Below are 24,322 nucleotides of genomic sequence, written 5' to 3'. Positions count from 1 at the left end.
TTCTCACCAGTTCTTAAATCGATCGTTCGATCGATCGATCTACTTTCCCTGAAATAACACGAGTACACTGTTATTACCATGCTAAAAAAGTTTCTCGAGTGTAACGAACCAAACTAAATTTTCGACTTTCTTCGACACCTAGTGTCTCTTAAAATTAAAACCATCGGCGATGTCACTTCGGTAAATTAAATTACATCATAAATATGTAGATATTTCTGAATAGAAATAAAAAAAGATAAAAGAAATGAAAAAAAAAAAAAAAAATAGAAAGAGAGGAAAAGAATGAATTTGTCAAATCGATCAAGTATAGATATACATAAATACAAAACAATGGAAAAAGATTATAATGTGTGAATTGAAAGAACTTGTTATGAAATTGATATCAGAGATCTTTTTTTTTTTTTTTTTTTTTTTTTTATAGAAACGATTGAAACCAGTTTTTCATTTATTGATAAATCTAATGTTAAAGAATTTAAATAAGTTTGGTATAAAGAAATTTCGTTGGTACCGCTAAGGAACCTACCATGTAGCCATATATGGAAGCAGGTGTGTCCGGTGTGCATTCGTTGTTATATATGTACTTACAAATGAACACAATCAGTATATGACAAATGCTTCCATGCTGAGAGAACGATATACGATAAATTGGCTTTTTCACAGAAAAGGTGTCAAGAGCGTGGCAAATATTGGTTGTGCCTGAACTTATGGTAATTGAAATTTTCGTCTTACAAGTATGATTATTCTGGACCTGGACAAAAAAAAAAAAAAAAGGAAACAAAAAGAAAAAAGAAGTAAAAAAAAAAGACCAATGATATATGACCATTGAAAGAGTCAACAAAATCATTAGTACCTTCTTTAGCATATCTCAATATTTTCACCTGGAGGAAGCTTTCCTTTATTGTTATCTCCTCGTCTGTCAGTAACTTTGTCAAATATATCTACAAATACAAATATATAGACATATTATCTATCATTAGTTATTCATACATTTTAATAGCTCTTGAAATAAATTCTTTCTTTAATAATCCGTATTTAATAATTATTAAAAAAAAAAAAAAATTACTTCGTTTAATGGCTGCATTTAATAGCAGTTTAAGATAAATTATTTTTCGTATTTAATAATCGTTACAACAATTTTTGTTTCTCTTTTTTCTTCTTTCATCTTTTCGTATAAGTGTTTCAATCGATACAAATTGATGCAAATTTTTTTTTTTTTTTTTATAATTGTATCTCACAGCTCTTAAAACAAATACTCCTTTCGTTAGCTGTATTTAACAGGAGTTAAAACAATTTCTTTTTCTTTTTTCAATGCTGCTTTTTTTTTTTTTTTTTTTAAGCTAATTTAAGATTCGTCGAAATATGTTTGATAGATCTGAAAATCATGAAAAACATTATAAATCAACGTATCATTTATAAATATTTACAATCAATGAATACTTACATTCGTGTAACAAAGAAACATATTTTATCTTTCTTTATCTTTTCTTAGATTAAAACAACGTATCGTCCGGTATCATTTGTACAAAACAATAACATCGACATTTCTTCCAATTCGCATAATCCATCTTCGATCCTCCGTTAAAATTTTTAGTAGGTAAGGCGCGTTAAGAAAAAGTCCGAATTCGAACTTTCACTATCGTCGCAATAACTGGACAATCGACGTATGCAGCAGTAATACTATTCGTGACAAGAAATACAAACTTGTTTTTAAAACGCGTACGAAACGACGAACACTTGTGTAAGAAAAACGTTACACAGCTTGATTGCTTGCATTTATCTATCTCTTTCTCTCTTGTGGTTACTTTCTCGATTAAATACACACACACACAAAATACATACATGTGTGTATATATGTATGTATGCATATATGTATGTATATAATATCTATTGTTCTTAAATACATCTGGATATACTCTTTCTCGTAAAAAGAAATGTATCGAGTATTAATACAATATATTACCGAAGGACGAAGATCTTTTAATGAAAAATATATAATTGACTAATTAATAATTCAATAAAATTAAAATATATAATAACTAAAAAAATTATATAATATATTATTCCAATTTATAAAAATATTTCAGTAATTAAATATTAACCGGATAATTGAATATAATCAATTTTCCATGTAGAATGCATTAACAAAGTTTCCTTTTTTTTTTTTTTTTTCAGGTTAGAAAATTCTTCATACGAGAAATACTGCAGTGTATAAAAAAAAAAAAAGAAAGTTAAACTTAATCAAACATTATTTTGTTTACCTAATTGTTCAAATAAGTTCAAGTATCATATGAAGTAACGAAAAAAGATTATTCTTCATTATCTCGAATTGTTTAAATATCTCGATACACGCGATTAAAATGAAAAATTTCATATGAAAAATCGATGATTATAAGTCAAATGTTGAACAATGCACAGACGACTAAACATACGAGTGCAAATAAGAGGGTAAAGTATCATGGCTGCCGCGATATGATTGGACGTTTATTTGCCCGCACAGATGACGTCATTTTAAAAAGAATTACGAAACCTTATAAAATTATAACCTATTCGGATCACTCTATGAAATAAATAATAAATATAAAAATCTCTTAACGAATAAATTTATCACATTTCATTCTAACCTCTGATCATACGTATTACTCGAAAAATATTTATATGTAAATATATGTAATATTTGGAATATAAAAAATGCACAAATATTTAACATTCCTATTTAATTTCAATATCGATTGAGAACGAAGTACGTCGAGATAAAATTCGAAGCTGGGGCGCTGGCGCATCAGAAGAATCAGCATTTAATAATCGTAGAGACTCGGTCGGTGTGCGTTCGTGAAAGATCGAGTCCTTTCGGCTTGTCGAATCGGATAGTATACGGGTTTCGAGGCAGCAGTGCAGGTCCATCCCTCTTTGCGATACGATCGAGAGAGTAGTGTCGAGTTTCTCTTTTAAAACGTGACGCTCTTCCTCATTGAATTCTCACTTAAAAAAATATTTTCCTGTTTATTACGTCGAATATATAAAAAGAAGAAAAGTTGAGGGCTAAGGGATGCTCGTTAACAAGTGCCAGTCTGTTCATATCCTCGCACGCTGCTGTCTTCTAAGCGGTAGTTATTAAGCACATTTAACTCTCTCTCTCTCTCTCTCTCTCTCTCTCTCTCTCTCTCTCTCTCTCTTCTCTTTAAATCGATAGAACTCTCTCCCATTTTGTATCCTTTATAATCGATCGATCGACGAGCTTACGCATTTAATTTTTCTAACATTTTCTTTCTTATTCGAAACACATAAAAATTGTTAGAAAACAATTGACCTAAATTTTCATTAAATATTTGCGAACATTTTATTAATGAACATTTTATAAAAAAAAAAAAAAAAAAATTGTTGCTAAAGTAACTGATAAATTTGTGTGTACGTGTGTAAATCGATTAAGCAATCATCTTATATTCAATTTGCCAAATGAAACTTCCGTTCCTTTAAAACTTGTCCTACTCATGGACCATCTCCTTCCTTGTAGGTTTCAATCGATTAAACGAATATTCGTTTTAAGAACTTACGATTCAAATGTAATTTCAATGTCCAATGTCACTTTAAAATGTGAATGTATCAAAATGAATTATTTATCGCGAAAATATTGACGAGAATTTTGCTTGCGTGTTTGCAGATCGATAGTAGAGAGAAAAGAAGATAAATATATATATACATATATATATATATACACATACACACATTATACATATATATACATGTGTGTGTGTGTGTGTGTGTGTGTAAAGGAAAAATATACGACTAAAGTCAAAACTATGATATGAAAGTTCTTGTAATAAAAATAAAAGAATGATAATTCTAACTATCTTACAATTAAAAGACAATACACTTCAAAACAAAAAATAAAAGTGAATAAATAAATTTCACTCGATGATTAAACCATTAAACATATTTGATTATCAGCTGATAAACGTAAATTACTTCGTATATATAATCTAAACAAATATACGTATTCTGCATATCACGTTTACGAACATATTCGTAATACCTTAAGAATCTTTGGATATCTTTTATCTTATCAAAGATGTTTGTTATTGAAATTTCACGCTTTATGTTATAAGCTTAGGATCGATGAACGACAAATACATGATATCGTCAATGAACTTCTATCGACGCAACAAATAAATTTATATCGCAATTCCAAATATTCGATAAATATCATGTTATATATCGATTCGATATAGCGCAAGTATTGTTAAGTAATATTAAATATATTTGTACGTACATAATAATAATAAAAATATTCCAAAATTTACGTTCATATATTCAAATAAATATTTCTAAAGTATTTTTTAATATTCTTCGAATTGATTTGACGAAATTATATATCGAATTGCGATTATAGATAAAATTTATCTGGCACATAGTATAAAAGATGTAATGATTTCGTTGTTGAAGCAATTGCCTTTAACTGGCATTAATAAAAGTAATTGTTTGAACCGATCTCGAGTGACATGATTAAAATTGACCTGAGTATTCTATCTCATAGAATATATGTTATGTGATATCGTATCTCATTGAGTTAGATCCGATCGATAAGAAAATACATTGTATTGACAAGGACACTGACATTCGATTTTATTTTGCATTAAACGTTATTATTACTTTTCACAATTTACAAATAATTTTCTCGAATGATTGAAGAGAATGATTTGATCATTATAGGGCAGAGGACCCATTGGAAAAGATGTTTGACTGGCTCAGCATTGAGAGAACCAAAAAAACCGATAATCACGACGGAAATACCTGGACCACGTTCACGAAGTTTGCTTCAAGAACTTAATTCGATGCAGGTATCAATATGTTTTTCTTTCGAAGGTGAATAGAAATGTTTTTAAAGAATTTTTATCGTTTACACATATTGCCAGTGATTTTCAAAATCTGATTTCAAATTTGACTCCAAAGATTTCTACTTTCTCGAAACAATCTTTAAAACAATTTTTTTTATTATCGCATATAAGAACTTGGATATAAAGAAAACACTACTTATTTTTTTCTTTTCTTTGTTTTTTTTTTTTTTTTTTTTTTAGAGCGTACATATAAGGATTCCGAAATAAAAAGAAAAATTACTATTGCGATTTATATAAAAAGTTTCGAAACAATTTTAATTTTCTTAATTAAAAATCTAAAAGTAGTGTTAAAAGTAAAAAAAAAAAAAAAAAAAGATACGATTATAATTTAGTAGTATACTAAAAGTTTCTGAAATCGAAAGAAGAAAAAACAAATTTGATAAAAATATTGATGATTCAGTTTTAATAAAAAAAATCGATCAATATACAAAGTAAAATAATAATGATGATGATGATGATGATGATGATGATGATGATGATGATGACGATGATGATGATAAAATACAAGATCGTTAATCCTGTATAAAAATTTTTTTTTCACAGCAAGCCTCCTCGGTCCAGTTCTTCGCAGATTACGATAAGTCAACCGGTAATTTTATAATGGACGTCGATGGAAATACGTTGTTGGACGTTTATATGCAAATTTCGTCGATACCTTTAGGCTATAATCACCCAGCCTTGTTGAATGCTCTCGCTGATCCAGTAAATCAAGTGAGTAAAAATAACGAAAAAAAAAAAAAAGAAAAAAGAGATAAAAGGAAGGAAACATGAAACTTTCAAAAACTCGATTGAGAACATTTATAAATTACTTTTTCTTTTCTTTTTTTAGAAAATCATGGTAAACAGGCCAGCGTTAGGTGTATTCCCAGGAAAAGAATGGCCTAACAGATTGAAAAAAATTTTTCTTAAGAAAGAGGTAAATCAATGGATTAATTAATTAATTAATTAATTAATTAATAACAATCTCGAACGAAAGAACAAATGAAGTTAATATTTGAACATTTAGGTCGCTCCTCCAGGATTGTCACAGATCACAACGATGATGTGTGGTTCTTGCTCGAATGAGAACGCTTTCAAAAATATTTTCATGTGGTACGCAGAAAAACAACGAAAAGGTGCACCTTTTACAAAAGAAGAAATGCAAACGTGTATGATAAATCTATCACCAGGTTCTCCTAAATATTCGATCATGTCTTTCAAAGGTATACGTTTAAAAAAAAAAAAGAAATGAAAAAAAAAAGAGAGAAGAGTTTATAAACACAATCTCGTTTATTATCAGGTGCATTCCATGGTAGAACTTTAGGTTCCTTATCAACGACCCATAGTAAATATATACATAAGATTGATGTACCAGCTTTTGATTGGCCAATAGCTTCATTTCCTGAATACAAATATCCTCTTGAAGATAATATCCGAGAAAATCAAGAAGAGGATAAACGTTGTTTGGCCGAGGTATATTTAATATTTAGAAATATGCGATACCGGTTGAAAAAAATTTATAATGAGAAAGTTTTCATCGTTCAACGATAGGTCGAAGAACTGATTGAAAAATATAAGATAGAAAAGAAGATACCTGTAGCCGGTGTCATAATCGAACCGATTCAATCCGAAGGTGGTGACAATCATGCATCTCCCGAATTCTTTCAAGAACTACGTCGTATAACATCCAAAGTACAATCAGTTTTTTCGCAATTACATTATACCTAATAGATTGATGTTTTATTATAAATTTAGTGTCTTTCTTTTAGCACGGAATAGCTTTACTTATAGATGAAGTACAAACAGGCGGTGGACCAACCGGAAAAATGTGGTGCCACGAACATTTCAATTTAAATTCACCACCAGATTTGGTGACCTTTAGTAAGAAGATGCAATTGGGTGGTTATTATCATCGAGAAGATTTGAAGTATGAAATATTTTTTAGAAATATATTTCAATGTTATATTTGTATTGATTACAATTCTTTTTTTTTTTCTTTTTTTTTCTTTTTTTTTTTTTTTTTTCTTTTTCTTTCATTTCACCACAGACCAAAGCAATCCTATCGTGTTTTCAACACATGGATGGGTGATCCTAGTAAATTGATATTATTGGAAGTAGTATTAGACACCATAATAAAAGAAAATCTTTTGAAACAAGTCAACCGAGTGGGTAACTACATGTTAAAGGAATTGAATACTCTTCAAAATGAACATTCTACAATAATGAATTCCGTTCGTGGTCGTGGAACGTTTATAGCTTTCAATTGCGAAACATCCGAACGTCGAGATGCTCTTATCAAAAAATTATTAGCTAAAGGTAAGAATTTTTCTATTCTTAAATTTAATGAATTATTGATGTAATTATTGTTACATATAGATTAATTGAATTATTTATTAAAATTTCAATAATCCACGTCTCATTTTTTTATATACTGTTACGTGTATTTTTCCGTTATAAACAGGTATACAAACAGGTGGATGCGGTGATAAAGCAGTAAGATTAAGGCCGGCATTAACGTTCACAGAATATCATGCTGATATATTTTTGGACGCTTTACGGAGCATTTTAAAAGCTTAAAATCTTAAGGTTTTATCAATGCCTTTTGATCGATCGTTCAATCAGATGTCTTCCATAGATTATAGATATTATAATTTTGAAGAATTTATTAAGAACATCTACAAAGTCTATCCTTAGGTAATGACATATTTTTATATGGCAGTTTTATCATCGTATAAATAATGTGACCGATTCAATCTCCAAAATTTATTCGATCAGATATACTCAGTATTGATAAAAAGTTTATTATAATTAACGTTTAATACTCTTGCTTCTTTACTGTTGTCATTATTATTATTATTATCATTATAGTTATTGTTATTATTATCATCATTATTATTATTATTATCATTATATCTTAATCTTTTTGTTATAAATTTTTTTTTATTAGATAAACTTGCATTTGTATTTTCTTCAGTCGCTCTTATCTCTCATATCTCTTAAATTTACATAATCGTTCGTATTCTTTTTTTTTTCTGCATGAAACTAAAATGAAAATTTATCTTTTATCAAACGTTCAAGTTTAAACACAGCACTTCAATTCAAGTTTTAATAGCACTTTAATATACGATAGTACAAAACATTTGTTCCTGTAATATTAACTTTATATGTTTCATAATATTACTTGGCTGTTCCTTTTTAAGATCGCTTAAATCTAATTTAATTAAATAGTTAATAATACATTCATAACTTAATTCGAATAATCATTGAATTTAAATTATGCTTTTATTGTTATAATTAATTTTTCTAAAATATGTAAAATTTTCAAGAAACTCAATTGTATATAATTACAACAGGTCTTCCAAATGACTGCCAATAAATTCTGTTAAGCATATATTAAACCTATTATCATTTCTCTTTCCCTCAATATGGAATTATATATGAACATTTTAACAATTTCACTTAGATCAAAGAAATCGCTTTGTTTATATTTATTTATTTATTTATTTATTTATTTATTTATCTCTTTATTTATTTATTCATTCTTTTTAGAATATCTGCGAAATGTTCGTATTCTTGACAATGCACTTTTTGCATCATATACGCTATAGTTTTTATCTAAAAAAAAAAAAAAAAAACAAAAATGTTTTATATAATAAATCTAAGTCTATAAACCATAAGTTTAAACAAATCTAAAATTCGTATACCTTCACTTTAGGATCAACAGAACCATGTCGTTGAGATAAATTCCATAGATTTACAGCAATATTTGCTAATGCAGGTTGACGTAAATCTGCCCTTATTATAAAACGATTAAAAAGTTCTAATGCAAGAATAGATTGCTTATCCAATTGATCTGTAGATCCGAGATACTTTAAATGATTAAGAATTTCTTCTACTATTTTAGAACATATTTTGTTGACCTCTCCAAGAAACTTTTGATCCGATCCATAAAGTTTATCGTTAGAGTCAACCTGAAAAAAAAAGAAAAAAAAATATCTTTCTCTTCTTTTTTATCTGTGTAGATAAAAAATAATAAAAGAAGAAGCTGAAGATTACCTTGTCTATATGATAGGGATAATTCTCTTGAGTCACAGTTGAAAGAAGGTCAAGAACACGTAAATATAAGTATGCTTTAGTTGAGGTACTTTCATCACAACAACGTTGTACAGCATTGAGCAAACCTCTCATCAGATATAAAACACCATGTTCTGGACTATCCTAATATGTTAAAAATACTTGTTTCTTATCAAAAAGTTCGGTTCTTATCTTATATATACTTTTATCTATAGATATGAATAACGCATAAATACATACCGGAACCACCAATAATGTAGATAAAAAATTAGACAAATATGATAACAAATATGGCTGTGAATTTTTTTGTCTTCCATCAATGTCTATAGTTTTTGGCATCTCTGGAACTAAGCTTAATGCTGCTTTGAAACAAGCATCAGCTAATAAAATTGTACAACAACAACAAAAAATGTATATTATTAAAGACAACATATGAATAAAACAGTATTTTAATATTATGGTACTTTACCTTGACCCAAACATTGATTTAAAAGTGCTACTTGTCCTGACAGCAGATATAATTGAAGACGAGTATGTACTAAAGTTAATGATGGTATTGTTATGAAACAAAATGCTGCACATGCACGTACAAATGCTGAAGTTCTTCTAGTATGATGTCCACGAACTATTTTCCTTGTATCTACAGCTAATCTATTCACACACTAAATACAGAGTTGTAAATATATTTGAATTGTTGAATATCTAATTTATTTTAATCGTAAATCATTAAATATTTCTCATACTTGTATAAGTTGTATATGTACACTGTCCAAATTAGGAAAAGCTGCTCTGGCTTCAACATAAAAATTAAGTTGCTTTTCAAAATCACGCCCATAGTCTACTCGTTGTACAAGACCACAAATTAATTGGCCTATTTGACGTTTCTCATCTTCGACAGTTAAAGCGCTATAATTATCAATTAATACATGTAAAATATATAAATATCAATAATAAAAAATAATTATATTATTTATAGCAACAAGTTATACATACCTAACAGAATCATGCATTATCCTAGCGATAAATATTAGAGCATTTATAATAATTGGATCTGTGATAGGACTATTTTGATTGCTTAAACCTTCTATAATGGTTTTACAAACTTCAACTCTAATACTTTCCTTGTGGAACAAATCTATCAGTGGCAAAAAGTTATCCTAAAATGAAATTTAAATTTTACTATATCAATGAAATAATCAAATTGGATATATGTAAAATATTTTATTTACCATAGCCAGTAAAGATTCAAAATCTTGTGTATAAGCAACTATTTTTTCTACAACCGTTTGTAATTGTGAATAATAGTGCTCAAATGTTCTATTCGGACTAAGACGATCAATTATTTGTCCAAAAAATAGATTCAATTCGTTAACCTTGAATATAAATAATACATATTATAATATTATATATGCAATCTTATATTTTGAACAAAATTTTATAACTTACAGAAAAATGCAAAACTGTAAATTGTATCCAAATCTCTATGCAATGCATGAATTTGGTAGGATCTTTGAGTTCGCTTATATATTTCCATATTATTTGGAGTATCGCTTGGCAATCCTCTTTCGGTGGAGATTCTTTTACAAGACACTCACCTAAACTTCTGTATAATAAATGCTGTGGATATCCTATTAGATAATAAAAAAAAAGATTAATACAATATCTATCTAGATAAAAAATAATAGTCTATTTACATTACTTGAAATGATGTAATGTATCTCGCTCATTACCATCATCTTTACTTTCTGTTATTAAATTTACAAAATCCATTGCACGTGCAGCAATATATACTGGTTTGAACGCTGTCAAGACAGAGTTTAGCAATAAAGAACTAAAGCAAAAAAAAAAAAGAAAAAAAGACAGAAAACAACAAATTATTATATAAAATTACAATAATGCAAGTAATATCGAAATATTAAAATAAATTTAATACCTTTTAGTCTGTTGTTTGCACTGAGAAAGGACTTCCTCTAAAAGACTATCCGAAGCTGTTGTTACCAAGACTTGTAAAATCCAATCTAATGCAGGCAAATAGAGATTTAAATACGAATACAAAGTCATATTTTGTTTACCCAACTCATTCTTTACAGATTGTCCAAACAATTGATGATATGTAAAAAGGAAGTCATACAGATTTTCTTTTGCAAATTCAAAATCTGATGTTTTATTTAAAGCAAGTCCTACTCTGCACAAGTAACATCTAGCATAGACAGCTATTAGAGGATTTCCAATCCCTCGTATCATTCGAGTAATGCGTAATAAAGCTGTGTTAAATTCGCTAAAACGAAAAATGAAAAATCGATATTAACAAGTTTCTTAAAATTATTACTACGCAAGCATAAGCGAATTATCTTACCTTGTTGTTAAAAAACTATAAGACTTTATTATTGCCATCTCTACATAAAGTCTCGGAACTAATTCTCTTATTGAAGCTATTTTATAAAACCAATTGCGACAAGTTTCTTTTGCATTTTCTGGTACCATACTTGGTGTAAAATTATCAGGTAGACTTGTAGGAATTTTACTTCCTGGTCTATAAAAATTTTATATAATTAAAATATACGATAAATTGCATTAAGTTTTGAATGAAATAGGTAATGAAACTAACTTGTAATATTCAGCCTTCACTTTCAATCTTTCATAAACAAGTTTGCCAAAAATATCTAAAATATCTGTGATCAGTACAAATTTACTAGGATAAAAGGCCATCACAGATGTATCCACTAATAATTTAGCACACTGGAGAACAAGATTTAATGTAATCTTTCGACATACTTTTTATTATTACTTATTAAAAAAATATATTTAAAAAACCATACTTGAATTGCAATTTTCAATGCTTTAACTCTTTGATCGGAATGCCAAGCTTGTACTAATTCACTATTCAATTGTTCAATCCTTGCAGTATATTCCTGCTGTGATAAATCTAACATTTGTCTGACAGATCCTTCTTCAAAATCATCCAATTGTTCTAATCTTGTTCGTACTTTATCAACCATTGTTCCACTTGGCTGCACTTTGACCATAACTACAATTAAATGTAAATATTGCATATCACAATATTACAAAATCTGATGCAAATTATAACATAAATTCTAACTATAATATAAAAATAAATACCTTTCTCTCCGCCTGATAAGAAACTAGTAACAATTGATAATTTCTCCGAAGTTGTGTATTTACTTAAAATAGCGTTTCGTCTAGCCAACCATGGTTCAACTAATTCATCTGTAGTATCTCTAGGCTTTTTACCAGGAATTGCTGTTACACAAGAATAATCCCACTGCAATGCACATTTATAAGGATATTATATCTTTCTATTCCTTTTAAAAAATTATTATATAAATTACTTCATCTGCAGCCATTTTAGATAAAGGATCTAATTCTTCACGTGCGAATTGTGTAAGTGGATCCGAACCATCCAAAGCAGAATGACTCAATAATGGATCCATAGACAAATTTGTAGGTAAAGGTGTATGAGTTGGTGTCGGTGTTCCTGTAGAAGAACCTGTGCTTGTACTTCGTAATACATTTCGTCTAACTCCGCTCCGCCCGTCAATTAACTACAACAAAATAAATTTCATAGAATTTTTTTTTACAATAAAACATTATTTATTATTACAATATCTTACTGTAACAGTAACCGGCTTCAAAGGATGTTCAATCACTTCCTCTAATCGTGCATATTTCACAGATCCATAATCTACTGGTTTTGCTATCCTATGATAAATAAATATATGATAAATTATATATAAAAAGTAATATATGTAAAATGACAAGATTTTTAAAACTTTTAATAAATATATACCATTCTATTTCCGTCATTTTATTTGTTCATTTATATATTTTACTATACGGAATATATATATATATATATGTATAGATAATTATATATTACATAAAATGTACACAGTTTTGATATAAAAGTTTTGTAACAATCAGATCACATACTAAATTAAATATAATTCAGATTTAAGTGATTCGTTTATAACACTAAATAATAATATTTCAAATAATAACAAATAACTATCGTTTCTGTATAATAAATTATTGGTATATATATAATTCAGTAAATTAGAAAGTATACAAAATTTATTGATAATAAACGAATGATATTGCCGGGAAGATAATATTATCTTATCATCCATATAAATAACTTTTTCTTGGATAATTATTTATATTCGTAAATTGAAATAGTTATAAAAGCTATTATACTATTTCGCAATAAATAAATAACAAAAACGCAATAAAAAAATGTATTTTGTCAGTTAAATACAATGACAGTTCTTAAAGCGTATGATACACAAATACTACTACAATGACATCTGTTGTTACTATAAGGAATTAAAAATATGCGGGAATCGTGACGTAAAAACGGTCGGTAAATCTAAAAAAAAAAAAAACATTTTCGATTTACATCAGAGATTAATATTGTTGACGTCGGTATTTCAAGGAAAGAAAATTATTTCTTATTGAATTTATTCAATAATATTAAACGTTAACATTCGATAAATAATTTGATTATACTCTAAAATCGATAGTTTTCGATAGCGAGAATAATCCCTATACATAAATATGTTGGTTATAAAATACATTAGGATTATTACAAAATTACAATTCTTCAGAAAATAAAAATTTGCTGATCTATTTATTAAATTTTCAACTTCAAAAAAAGAAGAGATTAATGTCAATTCATTTTCTATATAATAATTAAGAAATACATTTAAAATAATTGATTTTGACGGCACGCATACACTTCTGCCATTACGACAAATGGCGACTACTCCCCCTACCCAAATTCGACTAACTTCACTTTGGTTGGTGGTTAGAATTATATATATATATATATATATATATATATATATATATATATATATGAATATACATACATATATAGACACACACATATATATATAAAGTTTGTAAGAGTTAGTCGATTGAATTGATGATATCTCGTGTAGAAACTCATCTAGGAAAGATTTTATATCTTCAGGTGGCTAATCTGATATAAGATACCACTATAATATTCGTTCTGACAAAAAAGACATACTTTCCAACACCCTCTACTTCCTTGAAAGGTCCGAGCTCTGTTCGTGCTATCAGGTATCTTGGGCTTGACTTGTGAAAGTCAAGATTTTGCGTTATAAATTGTGAAATGTCAGCGGTAGACGATATTTTGGAAAGTTGGGAAGACATAGATGATCCAGGGGTAGGTTGATTATTAGAATATTCTCATAATAATAATCTTTTCAATCTAATGAATAATGTAAGTAGTCGTGTTAACCTATTTTACACATGAAATCTTTCAAGTGCGAATTTCTCTAAGCAGCAAGCATACTGATGCGCACTTGTTGTGATCATTATGTTAATTAACATTTTTGTTTGTTCAATATAACATTTATGTATACGTATAAACTTATAAATATTTCAAATATTTTATTACCTTAATATGATTTATATAAATCTATAATAAATATGGAAAGAGATAGCAAAGATTTTTTTTTCAATACTTCCACATTTCTTGAGAGTATATTACTACAGTATAATGAATAAAATATTGATAGATAAACATATGTTTAGTAAATACATAGTTGATATAATATAGATCCTTTATATTAAATATCAATATATTTTATAAAACATATATGTTCATTGATAAGATAATAATAGAATATTTTTAAATATAAATTAGATTATATAATATTTTAGGTCCTTGATAAAAAATTGGATGTTCTTCGATTGAATGCTGTAGAAGCATTAGAAGAGATAGAAGCTTCTAGGTATTTTCATAAAGTACTTTCAATAAATACGATATTGATACAATGGATACAAATATAAATATTTTATATTTTAGCTTCAAAACTAATAATAATAATACAAATAATACAAGAATGATAATTTTGGGTGAAGATGGGATGAGATCTCAGTACGTACCTCCGAAGCCTACAGTAAAGATATTGAAAAGACCTACAAGAGATTCTCAAGGTAGTGGCGATGGTCCATTACTAAATGGAGACAAACCTAAACAACCTATTAAATCGTTAAAACAGGTATACATGGACTCTAAAATATATCCATGCATAGGTAAGGTTTATCTCAACATAATTCAAAATTATATAGAGGGAGCAAGAATATGCAGAGGCAAGAAGAAGAATTTTAGGAGAAGAGAAAAGTCCCGAAGAAAAAGTAATACAAGAAATAAACAGAATTCAACCAAAATCAGTCGTACCAGGTGGAAGTGCTCTTCCCAGCAATGTTACTCGTATGCCTATCGGTCCGGATGGAACACGGGGATTTAATGTACGCAGGTAGCATGTCTTCCAGGGAACTACCCTTATCACCCATCTTTTTCCTCTCCTTCCTTCTTCTTGGCATGGGAAAGAGAGGCGGCTATGAGGCCGACAGCAGAGAGCAGCCTCGTGTTCCTGACCAACTGCGAGCGTTTAACTCGATTGGTCTTAAGAGGAACACATTGAGAGCTGTGCCCTGCAGGTCATTATATAGAGATCGCACACGTGGATCCAGATTATATTCTATCGATGAAGAAGCGTCACTATAATGGTGGTAATATTCATTGCCAGATTAATATTATGATTTGTTAATGTTTGTTATATTTTAAGGGCTCCTATTTGAAAAAGAAAAAAAAAAAAAAGAGAGAAAGAAAAAATTGCAAATTAAATTAAAATTCTGATCAATGCCATGTGGAATACAATGAAAAGAAAGATAAATTTTAATAGACTGTAAAATTATATTTTACTCCCAGAACTTGTAATACTATCTAAATATCTTAACTGACCTATAACAATAAAAGAGTTACCTATATGTTATTTTCGTAGTACTGACTACTGTTAGCTATAGAAATAAACAAACATTCTTATGTTTACAAGGTAATAATGACTTGGATCTTGTTTATAAATATCAAATTGTAATCGTGAAACGTTTATATATAAAATACTTCAACGAAAATCGTTTATTATTAAATTTCTATATATCTTCCCCTCCGAATAATATTTGCGTATGAATGATTCACGTGTATACAAAAATAATAACGTAAGACGTAGTCGTTGGAAATTTTCAATAAAAAAAATTGTATTCGATACTCGTCATTTGTCTGTCCGCAATAGGTTAATGTATTGTTTCTGATATATATATATATATAATAACAAGAAACATTTTCATCTCATAATAAAAATGTCCTTCAACATTTATTAGAATCAGTTTATATTGATAATGAGAACGTGAAGTTCTTATCGTTTGATAAAACTTAGAATGCTATAAATTCTGTGATATATATATATATATATATATATATATATATATATATATAAGTATATATATATATGATGATTTAGATAAGTTGAATTTTCCATGTTGGCAACATTTTACTATATACATTTGTAGAATCACGATACACATATATCAGGGTATATCATGGCGCATGTCAAACTGTGCGTCTGCTATCGCTTCGTCGGTCACCCGTCGTAGAAAAGGGTGTTTTAGAAATTTTGAAATGAAACATAGAAATTCTTTGCAACGATAGATATTTGTGATATATTCTACATATTTACTATTCGTCATACAGTATATGAAAAATATGGCAGAATCAGCTGGGCCGATCCTTCATGTCATAGTCGTTGGATTTCATCATAAAAAAGGATGTCAAGTAAGTGGATTTCTTCTGAGAGAATTAATAACCTTTATTTGATACGTTTTAATAACGTTATCGATAATTTAGAATTCTTATATTTTCGTGATAATTCATCATCAATACAAATTATATTTCTTCGCCGATAATTACAACGATCATTAGTAACCGTTCACTTTTAAAATTATAAATTAAAGTCTAATCAGATTATACACGAATTCGTTTACATTTTATATCTATGTTTTATTATTTTTGAACGCATAGGTAGAATACTCTTTTCCGCCTTTAGTGCCTGGTGCACCAAATGAGTGTCCGCATGGTTGGAAGTACTTACCAACTTTAGCGTTACCTGATGGATCTCATAATTATGACGAAGATACAGTTTATTTTCATTTGCCTAGTCTCAATGATCCAAAACGTACCATATATGGTATTTCTTGTTTTAGACAAATTCCAGTCGAGGTAATTATAATACAGAGATTAGTATCTATTATTAGAATTATATATATATATATATATATATATATATATATATATATATATCGTAAATATATTTGCAGAAATTAAAAAATCGCACTTCTGATATAACTAGAGGAACAGTACAAAAATCTGTTTGTGTATTAAGTACTTTACCACTTTATGGTCATATTCAAGTAAAAATGGCGTTAATAACGCATGCATATTTCGAAGAAGGAGATTTTAGTAAAGTATCGTTGTTAGAAGATACTTATCGTCATCTTAATTCTTGTATGAGCAGTGAAAGTCAAATACCACCTCAAGTATTTGTTGGTAACTATCAATAGAAATGTATTTTCATATTAGCCCTAATATAATCATCAAATGATTATATCGTACGTATATTTAAAGTATAATATTACTTATAGGTCTATCTGCCAGAGATTTTATATTACAATTTCGCCATAAAGTACTTCTTTTATTTAAATTACTTTTGTTAGAAAAAAGAGTGGTCTTTTATCAATCTCCTGTACAGCCATTATGTGCCACGATATTAACTTTACTTTCATTATATCCCAGTATGATCGAACATGGTCTTCAACAAGCAGCTTGCGTCAGGTATTTTGAATGAATCCATCTACTTATATATTATATCATTCAATATATTATTTAGTATATAGTATTATATTATTAGATATTTTAAATGAATTCATCTTACTATAGATAGTTATACTTTTATTACAACTGTTTTCTTATAGACCATCTAGACCAATGTCTCCTATACCAACTTTTGATGATGAAGAAATTGCATTAAATAGTGTTGACTCTAATTTATCTACTACAAATGTTATAAAGGAGAACATATCAGATCTTGCGCATGAGAATATTAATGATAACTCAAATAGAAATTCATTGTGTATAAATGATAATAAAACTATTGAAACGATGGAAGGAAAATGTATGGATGCATTTGGCAATATGACTATTCAAAAAAATAACAATGAAAATTTAAATGGCAAAATTATTGATGTAGAGTCAACACAAGAATGCACTGAAAGTTATGAAGAAAATAATTCTAAATATTCACCAAAAGCAAATGACAATGTACACAGAGTTCATAGTGTGAATACAATTACTTTAGGCATGGGTGATGCTGATAACAGTTTACCACGCGATACAAGTAATGATGCACTATCTGATGCACGATTGACCAACAATATAACTCAAATCGCACATATAAACCCAGAACATTGCGGATTGCCATTAAGTTTATTTACCAAGGTATATATAAAATTGTTGTTTAAAAATCAATTAGTCTGAATATGTTTTTTTTTTTTTTTTTTTTTTTTTTTTTACTTATAACTAAATTCATATTTTATTTTCAAGGGATACCTTTGTCTACCATATTTATCTTTACCATATTTAGATCTCTTAGGAGATATTAATGTTAGAGGATATGTAGTTGGAGCAACAAATGTTTTATTTAAACAAAAAAAGCAACTAATCGATGTTCTGGTTGAGGTGAGTTACAAGAAAAATTGTTTACTAACTGTTTGATGTGTTATTAGACTTTAGGTAAGAAGGTATAACATACAGTGTTTGTTATGAAATATATAATACTGTACATATTTTAGTTCATGTCATAATTCAGTGATATCCAAAACACGTGCGATTTTATTTTGTATTATTTATGGAAGGTTGAAAACACAAGAATAGAAGCTACTGATCCAGAATTGAGAAGACAATTACATCTTACTACTGAGGATCTAAGATTTGCAGATTACATAGTTAGACATGTCTCTGAGCCTCGAAAAGATATTTTCTTGGATGGAGTAGGATGGGAAGGTGGAGATGAATGGATTAGAACTCAATTTCGAGTGTATCTTTTAAGTATGCTGCGTACTTCAATGCAGCAAGATACACGACAGTCGGATCACTATAATTCCACATTCATGGCTGCTTGGCGTACTACAAATAATTACAAAATGTGGAGTAGCTTGAATAAACCAGAAATTAATAATATAGAACCTGGTCATCCTTTTGCTGGTCAATTATCTGTACAAGATATGAAATTACGTTTTTCGCAGTAAGTCAATGAAATAATGCAATGCTCGTTAATTGTATCTTGATAATTTATATATCACATTTTCATAGTACTATGCAAAATACTGAGAGTGGTAGGAAACTTAATCAAGCTATGCTTTCAACTGGAAGAGCAGTTGCAACTACTGGCAAGGCAGTAGGTAAGATAAATTCTTAATTTTGATTGAAAATCATAACCGGCAAAGTTATTTAATTAAAATATTTCTCCCTTTATATAAGGTGGTGCAATTTCACAAGCTAAAGGAGCTTTTTCTAACTGGTGGAGTACATTAACGACAGCACAAACAATAGATGAAATGAAGACTGATAATCAAGCTTCGAATATTCACCAAACCACTCTTTCAAATACAATAGAAAAAACGCCAACTGACAATGAAGACTTAACTATCCAAGCTAATAATACAGATGTGGTTGCTACTGTAGATTGATAGAGGAAACTGTAAGATTATTTTATGGTTAAAATGACCTTTTTTAATCTGATTTATAAGAGCGGAAGTATTCTAAGAATGATGAGAGACAATTTCAAGGAATCTGAAACATTCAGTAAGTACTGTGATAGATATCAAATTTGATTATATTATCACAGAAACAGTTTCTTTGATTATACATGAAAAGTTAATTGAATAAACATACATGCATACTCGAAAATCATTATTCGTGTACAGGACATACATCTAAATCATAACATTTTTAAAACCGATGGACGTAATGTTTATAACAAAAAAAAAAAAAAAGAAATGCTTTAGTATATAAAAATGTAGATGTATTTCTGATCATTAACTTTTTCAATAGCATGTATACTCATAGGTACATGTTTTTAGTAATGCTAGTTCACAGCAAAAGAAACGCATTATGTACATTCGTTTATGTATTATATAAACATAACTTCTTCATGCAGGAAAGTAAATATATATTTAGACTCATTGTTAAATACATCTTTTTTGATTTATATATAAATCTCACTTGAAAAGTACCTGTATCGTTATATTTTGTATATAAAATGTGAGACAATTTTTAGAGATATTTGTTGAGATATTACTTTACAAGATATAATCTGTCAGTTAACATATCTTTTTATATATTGCTCCATTTTATTTTGCCAAACAAAAAATAATTTCGTTTTCTTTACTTCAACTGAAAACACTAAATGATGTGATGTTATCTTAAGTAAATGCGTTGATTATAAGAGATATATTATTTAAAAAAAAAAAATTTATTTAATTACATGAAACTATTGTGATCTGTAAGTATTTTTTATTTATTTATTTGAAATTAATGTTACTCGAATATAAGTAAATGTAGTTTATATGTATTATTACTACAGTCTTTATATAACATTAAATGTAATGCAGTTCCACGCTGCAAAATGTAAAAAAGAATTCTCATAAATAGCGCTACATACTTGTTTGTAACAAGATACACAAATAATTATTATCAATCTTTTAAACTCTGTTCCAACAAAAATTGTATACGACTATTAAACATAAAAAATTGCTAAGCATGAAATTATAGTAGTTACTTTATTTGTTTATGAATAATTGTAACTACGTCTTTTTTTTTTTAAGGAATAAATACAAATATGATTGATATGGTATAAATAATTATTTGTGAGAACAGTAAATGTCATTGTTATGTTGGTATTAGTAAACAAATATTTATAGTGCAATGATCTACCTAGAGTATTTTATTTTATATAAAGAAAAAAAAACCTCTTTCTATCAGATATAATTGCAAATAAAACATTTACTCTTTAATATGTTTTTAATCGAATAAGAGTAGTTGTATTCGAAAAAAAAAAAGAAGTGAATATTACAACTTTTGATAACATTGTGTATTGACATATATAAAATGCCATTGCTTTAATAATGCTAGAATAATATAATAGTATCAAAATTTGTTAGTTAATATCATATTTAATCTTAGAAAGTGTATTACCGACAATATAATAGTTATGCAGTTAATGATGTAAGTGAAAAATATCCATTCCTTTTTTAATGTTTATGTTACTTTCTCTAGACATAAAATATTGTAACGTTATTTTTAACTTATATATACTCATAAAAGAATTTTGTATTTACAAACTACATGAAATTTTTCCTTGTTTTTCAGATCTGCCAAATGTGACAAATACAATATTTCTTTACAGATTTCAATTAAATCCATATATACATATATATATATACATATACATATATATATATATATATATATATATAAGTTAATAAATTTAAATGGAGATAAATAAATCATTATAATAACAAATGAAGTGTAACAAATTAAAAAAAAAGAAAAAGAAAACTTTAACTTAAAAAAAGAAAATCTTATTTTCTATTCAGACATTAATAGTAATTAAACGATAAGTATAAATTTTATTAACTTTATTCAAGAAAAATATTTAAATGAAATGAATAAGTATTTTCTACAAAAAATAAAACACATATATATATACACATGTATATATATATATATATATATGTATACATATATAACTATGTTCCCGCGTTCTAAATATTTCAAATATGATTATGGAAGTACTTTTAAAACAGATGATCATCGACGAAGCAATATGACGTCATAGCGTACAAGTTCGGATAAATAAAACCTGAGTATTGTTTTACAAATCGCGTAAACGGTCGTGTGATTTACATCTGCAATATTAAAACTATGATATATTCATCGTATAGTCTTCGGATCAACTCTAAGAATACTATCAGCTTGGCATCGAAAGGTATGGATGATCGTATTATAGTTTATCACGTTAAATAGGTTACGTTACCAATTTTAATCGCGCTCATTCTCTTCCACGATGGGTAACATCTTATTCGCTTTGCGAGGCCTACTCGAATGAGTTATAAAATGAGTTATTATATTTCACAACGTCGTTTTTAGAAGATATTCAACCGATCTGACCGTTAAAAGTGAATAATAACCATCGTACGAAGAAAAATTATATCGTTCAAATCAGAGAGAAGAAAGAAATACTTACTACTACTACTACTACTACTACTACTACTACTACTACTACTACTACTACTACTACTACTACGACCTATACGTTTTCTCGACATTGCGATAGGATCTCGTTCGTGTACTATGTACGTATACATACACACACACATACACTTACATACGTACATCATACATACATACATACATACATACAGATACAAACACACGCGATTTGATCGTATAACGACACACAACTATCTCGTATCGTATGAAACATAAAAAAAAAAAAAAGAAAGAAAAGGAAGAAAAAAAGATTAAGAAAATGTTACGTGCCAAACGCTCGTTATCCGTTAACAGATTACGTTTGAAAATTATTTCGAGCGATAGATTTTTATATTTCGTACAATATTATAGATTGTATCGATCGTTTGAAAATTTAACGATAATCACATCGCCCGATCAAACAAGATACATACTTTCATTTCGTGAGAATCGCATTGGCGCATATAAAAGTCGTTCAGTTTCAAGGTCGTTATGGGCTGGTCGATAACTACGACTAACGTAATCCCTCCTTCCCTCCCCTCCCTTATCCCCCGCCCGTTCGCCCGCTCTACTCTCAAGAAAACCAATTCGAACTTGCGCTTAATGCGCTTTTATTTTGTGACCTCGGTTAATAATTACCTTATCCTACATTTTTTTCTATTTCTTTTTCTTTTCTTTTAACTTTTCTTTTTTTTTTTTTTTTTTTTTATTATACAAAATCTAAATCCTCGGTTATACAATCAAAACGAATTCGAATAGTAATTCAATGAATATATCGGAATACATACATACATATATCGTTTTGGCACGTATGGACGAGTTTACACTATGATTACAATAAAGTGACACGCCTCTCTACACTTTCGATTTTCCTAAGCATTATGAATATATATGTGTGTGTGTGTGTGTGTGTGTGTGTGTGCACGTTAAACGAAATATTTTTCTTTTCTTGACAATTTTTGAAAAAAAAAAAAAAAACACAAAAAGAGAAAATATCTCACAATAGATCGAATCTAAGAAATACAAAAAAATTCGGTAAAGAGAAAATAAAATTTAAAAAGAGAAATCGATATAGATTTCTTTTGATATCGATAATTATTTTTAGCGTGACCTCCAAAAAAAAAGAAGATAATAATAATTATAATATCAATTTCACGAGACATCTCTATCATTAGCTGAAATTTGTTATTGCTAATCGAAAATTCGTGTCTATATATATATATATATATATATATATATATATATATATATATATATATACATATATCATAGTACTTCCTCAAATGAACATATTTACTCGGTTGATAATAAATATTAGCGTATATTTCGAAAATTGAAATCTTCCGTACAAGTTGACTCATATCGTCGTGTATCGTTGAGAATTGAGAAGGCAAGAATGATACAGGTCGATTCAACGATAACATTCAAGGCCGATGTCGCGTACGCGGACCGTAAAGGTTGTTCGTTTTCGCGTAATCGAAGCACGATGCACTCGCCGTGTATATATATACTTTGGTTATATGAAACGTGCGCACGCATAACTTTCACGGACGAATCTTACCAATCCCGTTCGATCGAGAACGTCGATCGGAGCGTCACGTGGTGGTGAGCGTCGATCGTTCGACTTATCGAATCAAATCGGTATCGTTCACACCGGTATAATGGCGACACGCTTCATGTCATAATACATGCATACATAAATATATATACGTAACCACACACACACACATACACGCGTACTTACATACATAGATATATACATAACTCCACGATCTATTTTATATAGCCCGAAAAACTAAAATATTATAATATTATTTTTGACGATGTCGTTCTTTAATCAGAATTTATACGATATTTTTTTTAAATTATACGAATTTAACTAAATAAACATGAAGTAATTGAAAAATTCGAAGGATAAGAATGACGAGGAAGATATCGCAAAGGTTAAAATATCTCAAAGGCAGTAATATCGAAAATTTAGAAAAAATATATATCTTAGAAAAAGGAAATGGAGGAAATGATTCCTGCGCGAGTCGTGCGACTGGTTGGTCAGTCGACGCGCCGAATAAACATATCGTAGCTCACCGATAATAGCCGAAGCTGTTAAAAAGATAGGAAGCAAGAGAGTGGAGGGAGGTAGTGGGAGAAACGAGAGAGAGAGAGAGAGAGAGAGAGAGAGAGA

At 28.5% G+C, this 24,322-nt stretch overlaps 5 protein-coding genes and 1 long non-coding RNA gene across 7 annotated transcripts in view; 4 read left to right on the top strand and 2 right to left on the bottom strand.

The window, feature by feature from the left end:
* Window positions 1-520: 520 nt before the first annotated feature.
* Window positions 521-1,366, bottom strand: LOC122632852. Its single transcript, XR_006327959.1, has 3 exons — window positions 1,064-1,366; window positions 851-938; window positions 521-748 (listed from the first exon to the last, which is right to left on the bottom strand). It is a non-coding gene; the product is annotated as an uncharacterized LOC122632852 (long non-coding RNA).
* Window positions 1,367-2,864: 1,498 nt separating this feature from the next.
* On the top strand, window positions 2,865-8,262 carry LOC122633011 (4-aminobutyrate aminotransferase, mitochondrial). The gene is made up of 10 exons (XM_043820438.1): window positions 2,865-3,104; window positions 4,708-4,835; window positions 5,436-5,603; window positions 5,722-5,808; window positions 5,899-6,094; window positions 6,172-6,344; window positions 6,423-6,563; window positions 6,641-6,798; window positions 6,919-7,187; window positions 7,333-8,262. The coding sequence occupies exons 1-10, from the start codon at window positions 3,047-3,049 to the stop codon at window positions 7,446-7,448; spliced, it is 1,494 nt and encodes a 497-aa protein (XP_043676373.1). The 5' UTR covers window positions 2,865-3,046; the 3' UTR covers window positions 7,449-8,262.
* Window positions 7,508-12,971, bottom strand: LOC122633008 (VPS35 endosomal protein-sorting factor-like). Its single transcript, XM_043820417.1, has 18 exons — window positions 12,754-12,971; window positions 12,578-12,665; window positions 12,296-12,508; window positions 12,066-12,228; window positions 11,765-11,973; window positions 11,554-11,684; window positions 11,302-11,478; window positions 10,879-11,223; window positions 10,676-10,776; window positions 10,392-10,573; window positions 10,175-10,318; window positions 9,939-10,102; window positions 9,689-9,851; window positions 9,415-9,607; window positions 9,186-9,325; window positions 8,928-9,089; window positions 8,576-8,842; window positions 7,508-8,486 (listed from the first exon to the last, which is right to left on the bottom strand). Exons 1-18 carry the CDS (start codon window positions 12,768-12,770, stop codon window positions 8,400-8,402), a joined length of 2,946 nt encoding a protein of 981 aa, XP_043676352.1. The 5' UTR covers window positions 12,771-12,971; the 3' UTR covers window positions 7,508-8,399.
* Window positions 12,972-13,868: 897 nt separating this feature from the next.
* On the top strand, window positions 13,869-15,911 carry LOC122633012 (SUZ domain-containing protein 1). The gene is made up of 4 exons (XM_043820439.1): window positions 13,869-14,154; window positions 14,655-14,725; window positions 14,800-14,995; window positions 15,066-15,911. Exons 1-4 carry the CDS (start codon window positions 14,101-14,103, stop codon window positions 15,255-15,257), a joined length of 513 nt encoding a protein of 170 aa, XP_043676374.1. The 5' UTR covers window positions 13,869-14,100; the 3' UTR covers window positions 15,258-15,911.
* Window positions 15,912-16,355: 444 nt separating this feature from the next.
* Window positions 16,356-20,667, top strand: LOC122633010 (late secretory pathway protein AVL9 homolog). Its single transcript, XM_043820437.1, has 9 exons — window positions 16,356-16,608; window positions 16,855-17,052; window positions 17,151-17,379; window positions 17,475-17,664; window positions 17,805-18,327; window positions 18,433-18,567; window positions 18,744-19,132; window positions 19,201-19,289; window positions 19,369-20,667. The coding sequence occupies exons 1-9, from the start codon at window positions 16,531-16,533 to the stop codon at window positions 19,575-19,577; spliced, it is 2,040 nt and encodes a 679-aa protein (XP_043676372.1). The 5' UTR covers window positions 16,356-16,530; the 3' UTR covers window positions 19,578-20,667.
* Window positions 20,668-21,745: 1,078 nt separating this feature from the next.
* The window catches only part of LOC122633009 (serine/threonine-protein kinase tousled-like 2), a 56,445-nt gene continuing 53,868 nt past the window's right edge, over window positions 21,746-24,322 (top strand). For both annotated transcript variants that reach the window (XM_043820420.1, XM_043820423.1), the window contains exon 1: window positions 21,746-21,877. In XM_043820420.1, the coding sequence (XP_043676355.1) occupies window positions 21,814-21,877 (64 nt within the window). In that variant the 5' untranslated portion in view covers window positions 21,746-21,813. The remainder of the gene's footprint in view (window positions 21,878-24,322) is intronic.

This window comes from Vespula pensylvanica, chromosome 11 (genome assembly GCF_014466175.1).
Source record: "Vespula pensylvanica isolate Volc-1 chromosome 11, ASM1446617v1, whole genome shotgun sequence".
NCBI classification, from domain to species: Eukaryota; Metazoa; Arthropoda; class Insecta; order Hymenoptera; family Vespidae; genus Vespula; species Vespula pensylvanica.
The sequence above is the reverse complement of the archived record's forward strand: the minus strand, read 5'-3'. Positions and strand labels throughout refer to the sequence as shown.

Bases quoted from the DNA above. Each gene is read 5' to 3' on its own strand.
- LOC122633010 (XM_043820437.1), top strand. From the start codon at position 16,531: ATGAAAAATATGGCAGAATCAGCTGGGCCGATCCTTCATGTCATAGTC. The intron at 16,609-16,854 runs GTAAGTGGATTT...TTGAACGCATAG, and splicing joins ATCATAAAAAAGGATGTCAA to GTAGAATACTCTTTTCCGCC. The intron at 17,665-17,804 runs GTATTTTGAATG...GTTTTCTTATAG, and splicing joins CAACAAGCAGCTTGCGTCAG to ACCATCTAGACCAATGTCTC.
- LOC122633011 (XM_043820438.1), top strand. From the start codon at position 3,047: ATGCTCGTTAACAAGTGCCAGTCTGTTCATATCCTCGCACGCTGCTGT. The intron at 3,105-4,707 runs GTAGTTATTAAG...TGATCATTATAG, and splicing joins ACGCTGCTGTCTTCTAAGCG to GGCAGAGGACCCATTGGAAA. The intron at 5,809-5,898 runs GTAAATCAATGG...TTGAACATTTAG, and splicing joins AAATTTTTCTTAAGAAAGAG to GTCGCTCCTCCAGGATTGTC.
- LOC122633008 (XM_043820417.1), bottom strand. The intron at 11,479-11,553 runs GTTAGTTTCATT...AAATTTTTATAG, and splicing joins GTGAAGGCTGAATATTACAA to ACCAGGAAGTAAAATTCCTA. The intron at 10,777-10,878 runs GTATTAAATTTA...TTTTTGCTTTAG, and splicing joins TGCAAACAACAGACTAAAAG to TTCTTTATTGCTAAACTCTG.
- LOC122633012 (XM_043820439.1), top strand. From the start codon at position 14,101: ATGTCAGCGGTAGACGATATTTTGGAAAGTTGGGAAGACATAGATGAT. The intron at 14,155-14,654 runs GTAGGTTGATTA...ATAATATTTTAG, and splicing joins AAGACATAGATGATCCAGGG to GTCCTTGATAAAAAATTGGA. The intron at 14,726-14,799 runs GTATTTTCATAA...TTTATATTTTAG, and splicing joins GAAGAGATAGAAGCTTCTAG to CTTCAAAACTAATAATAATA.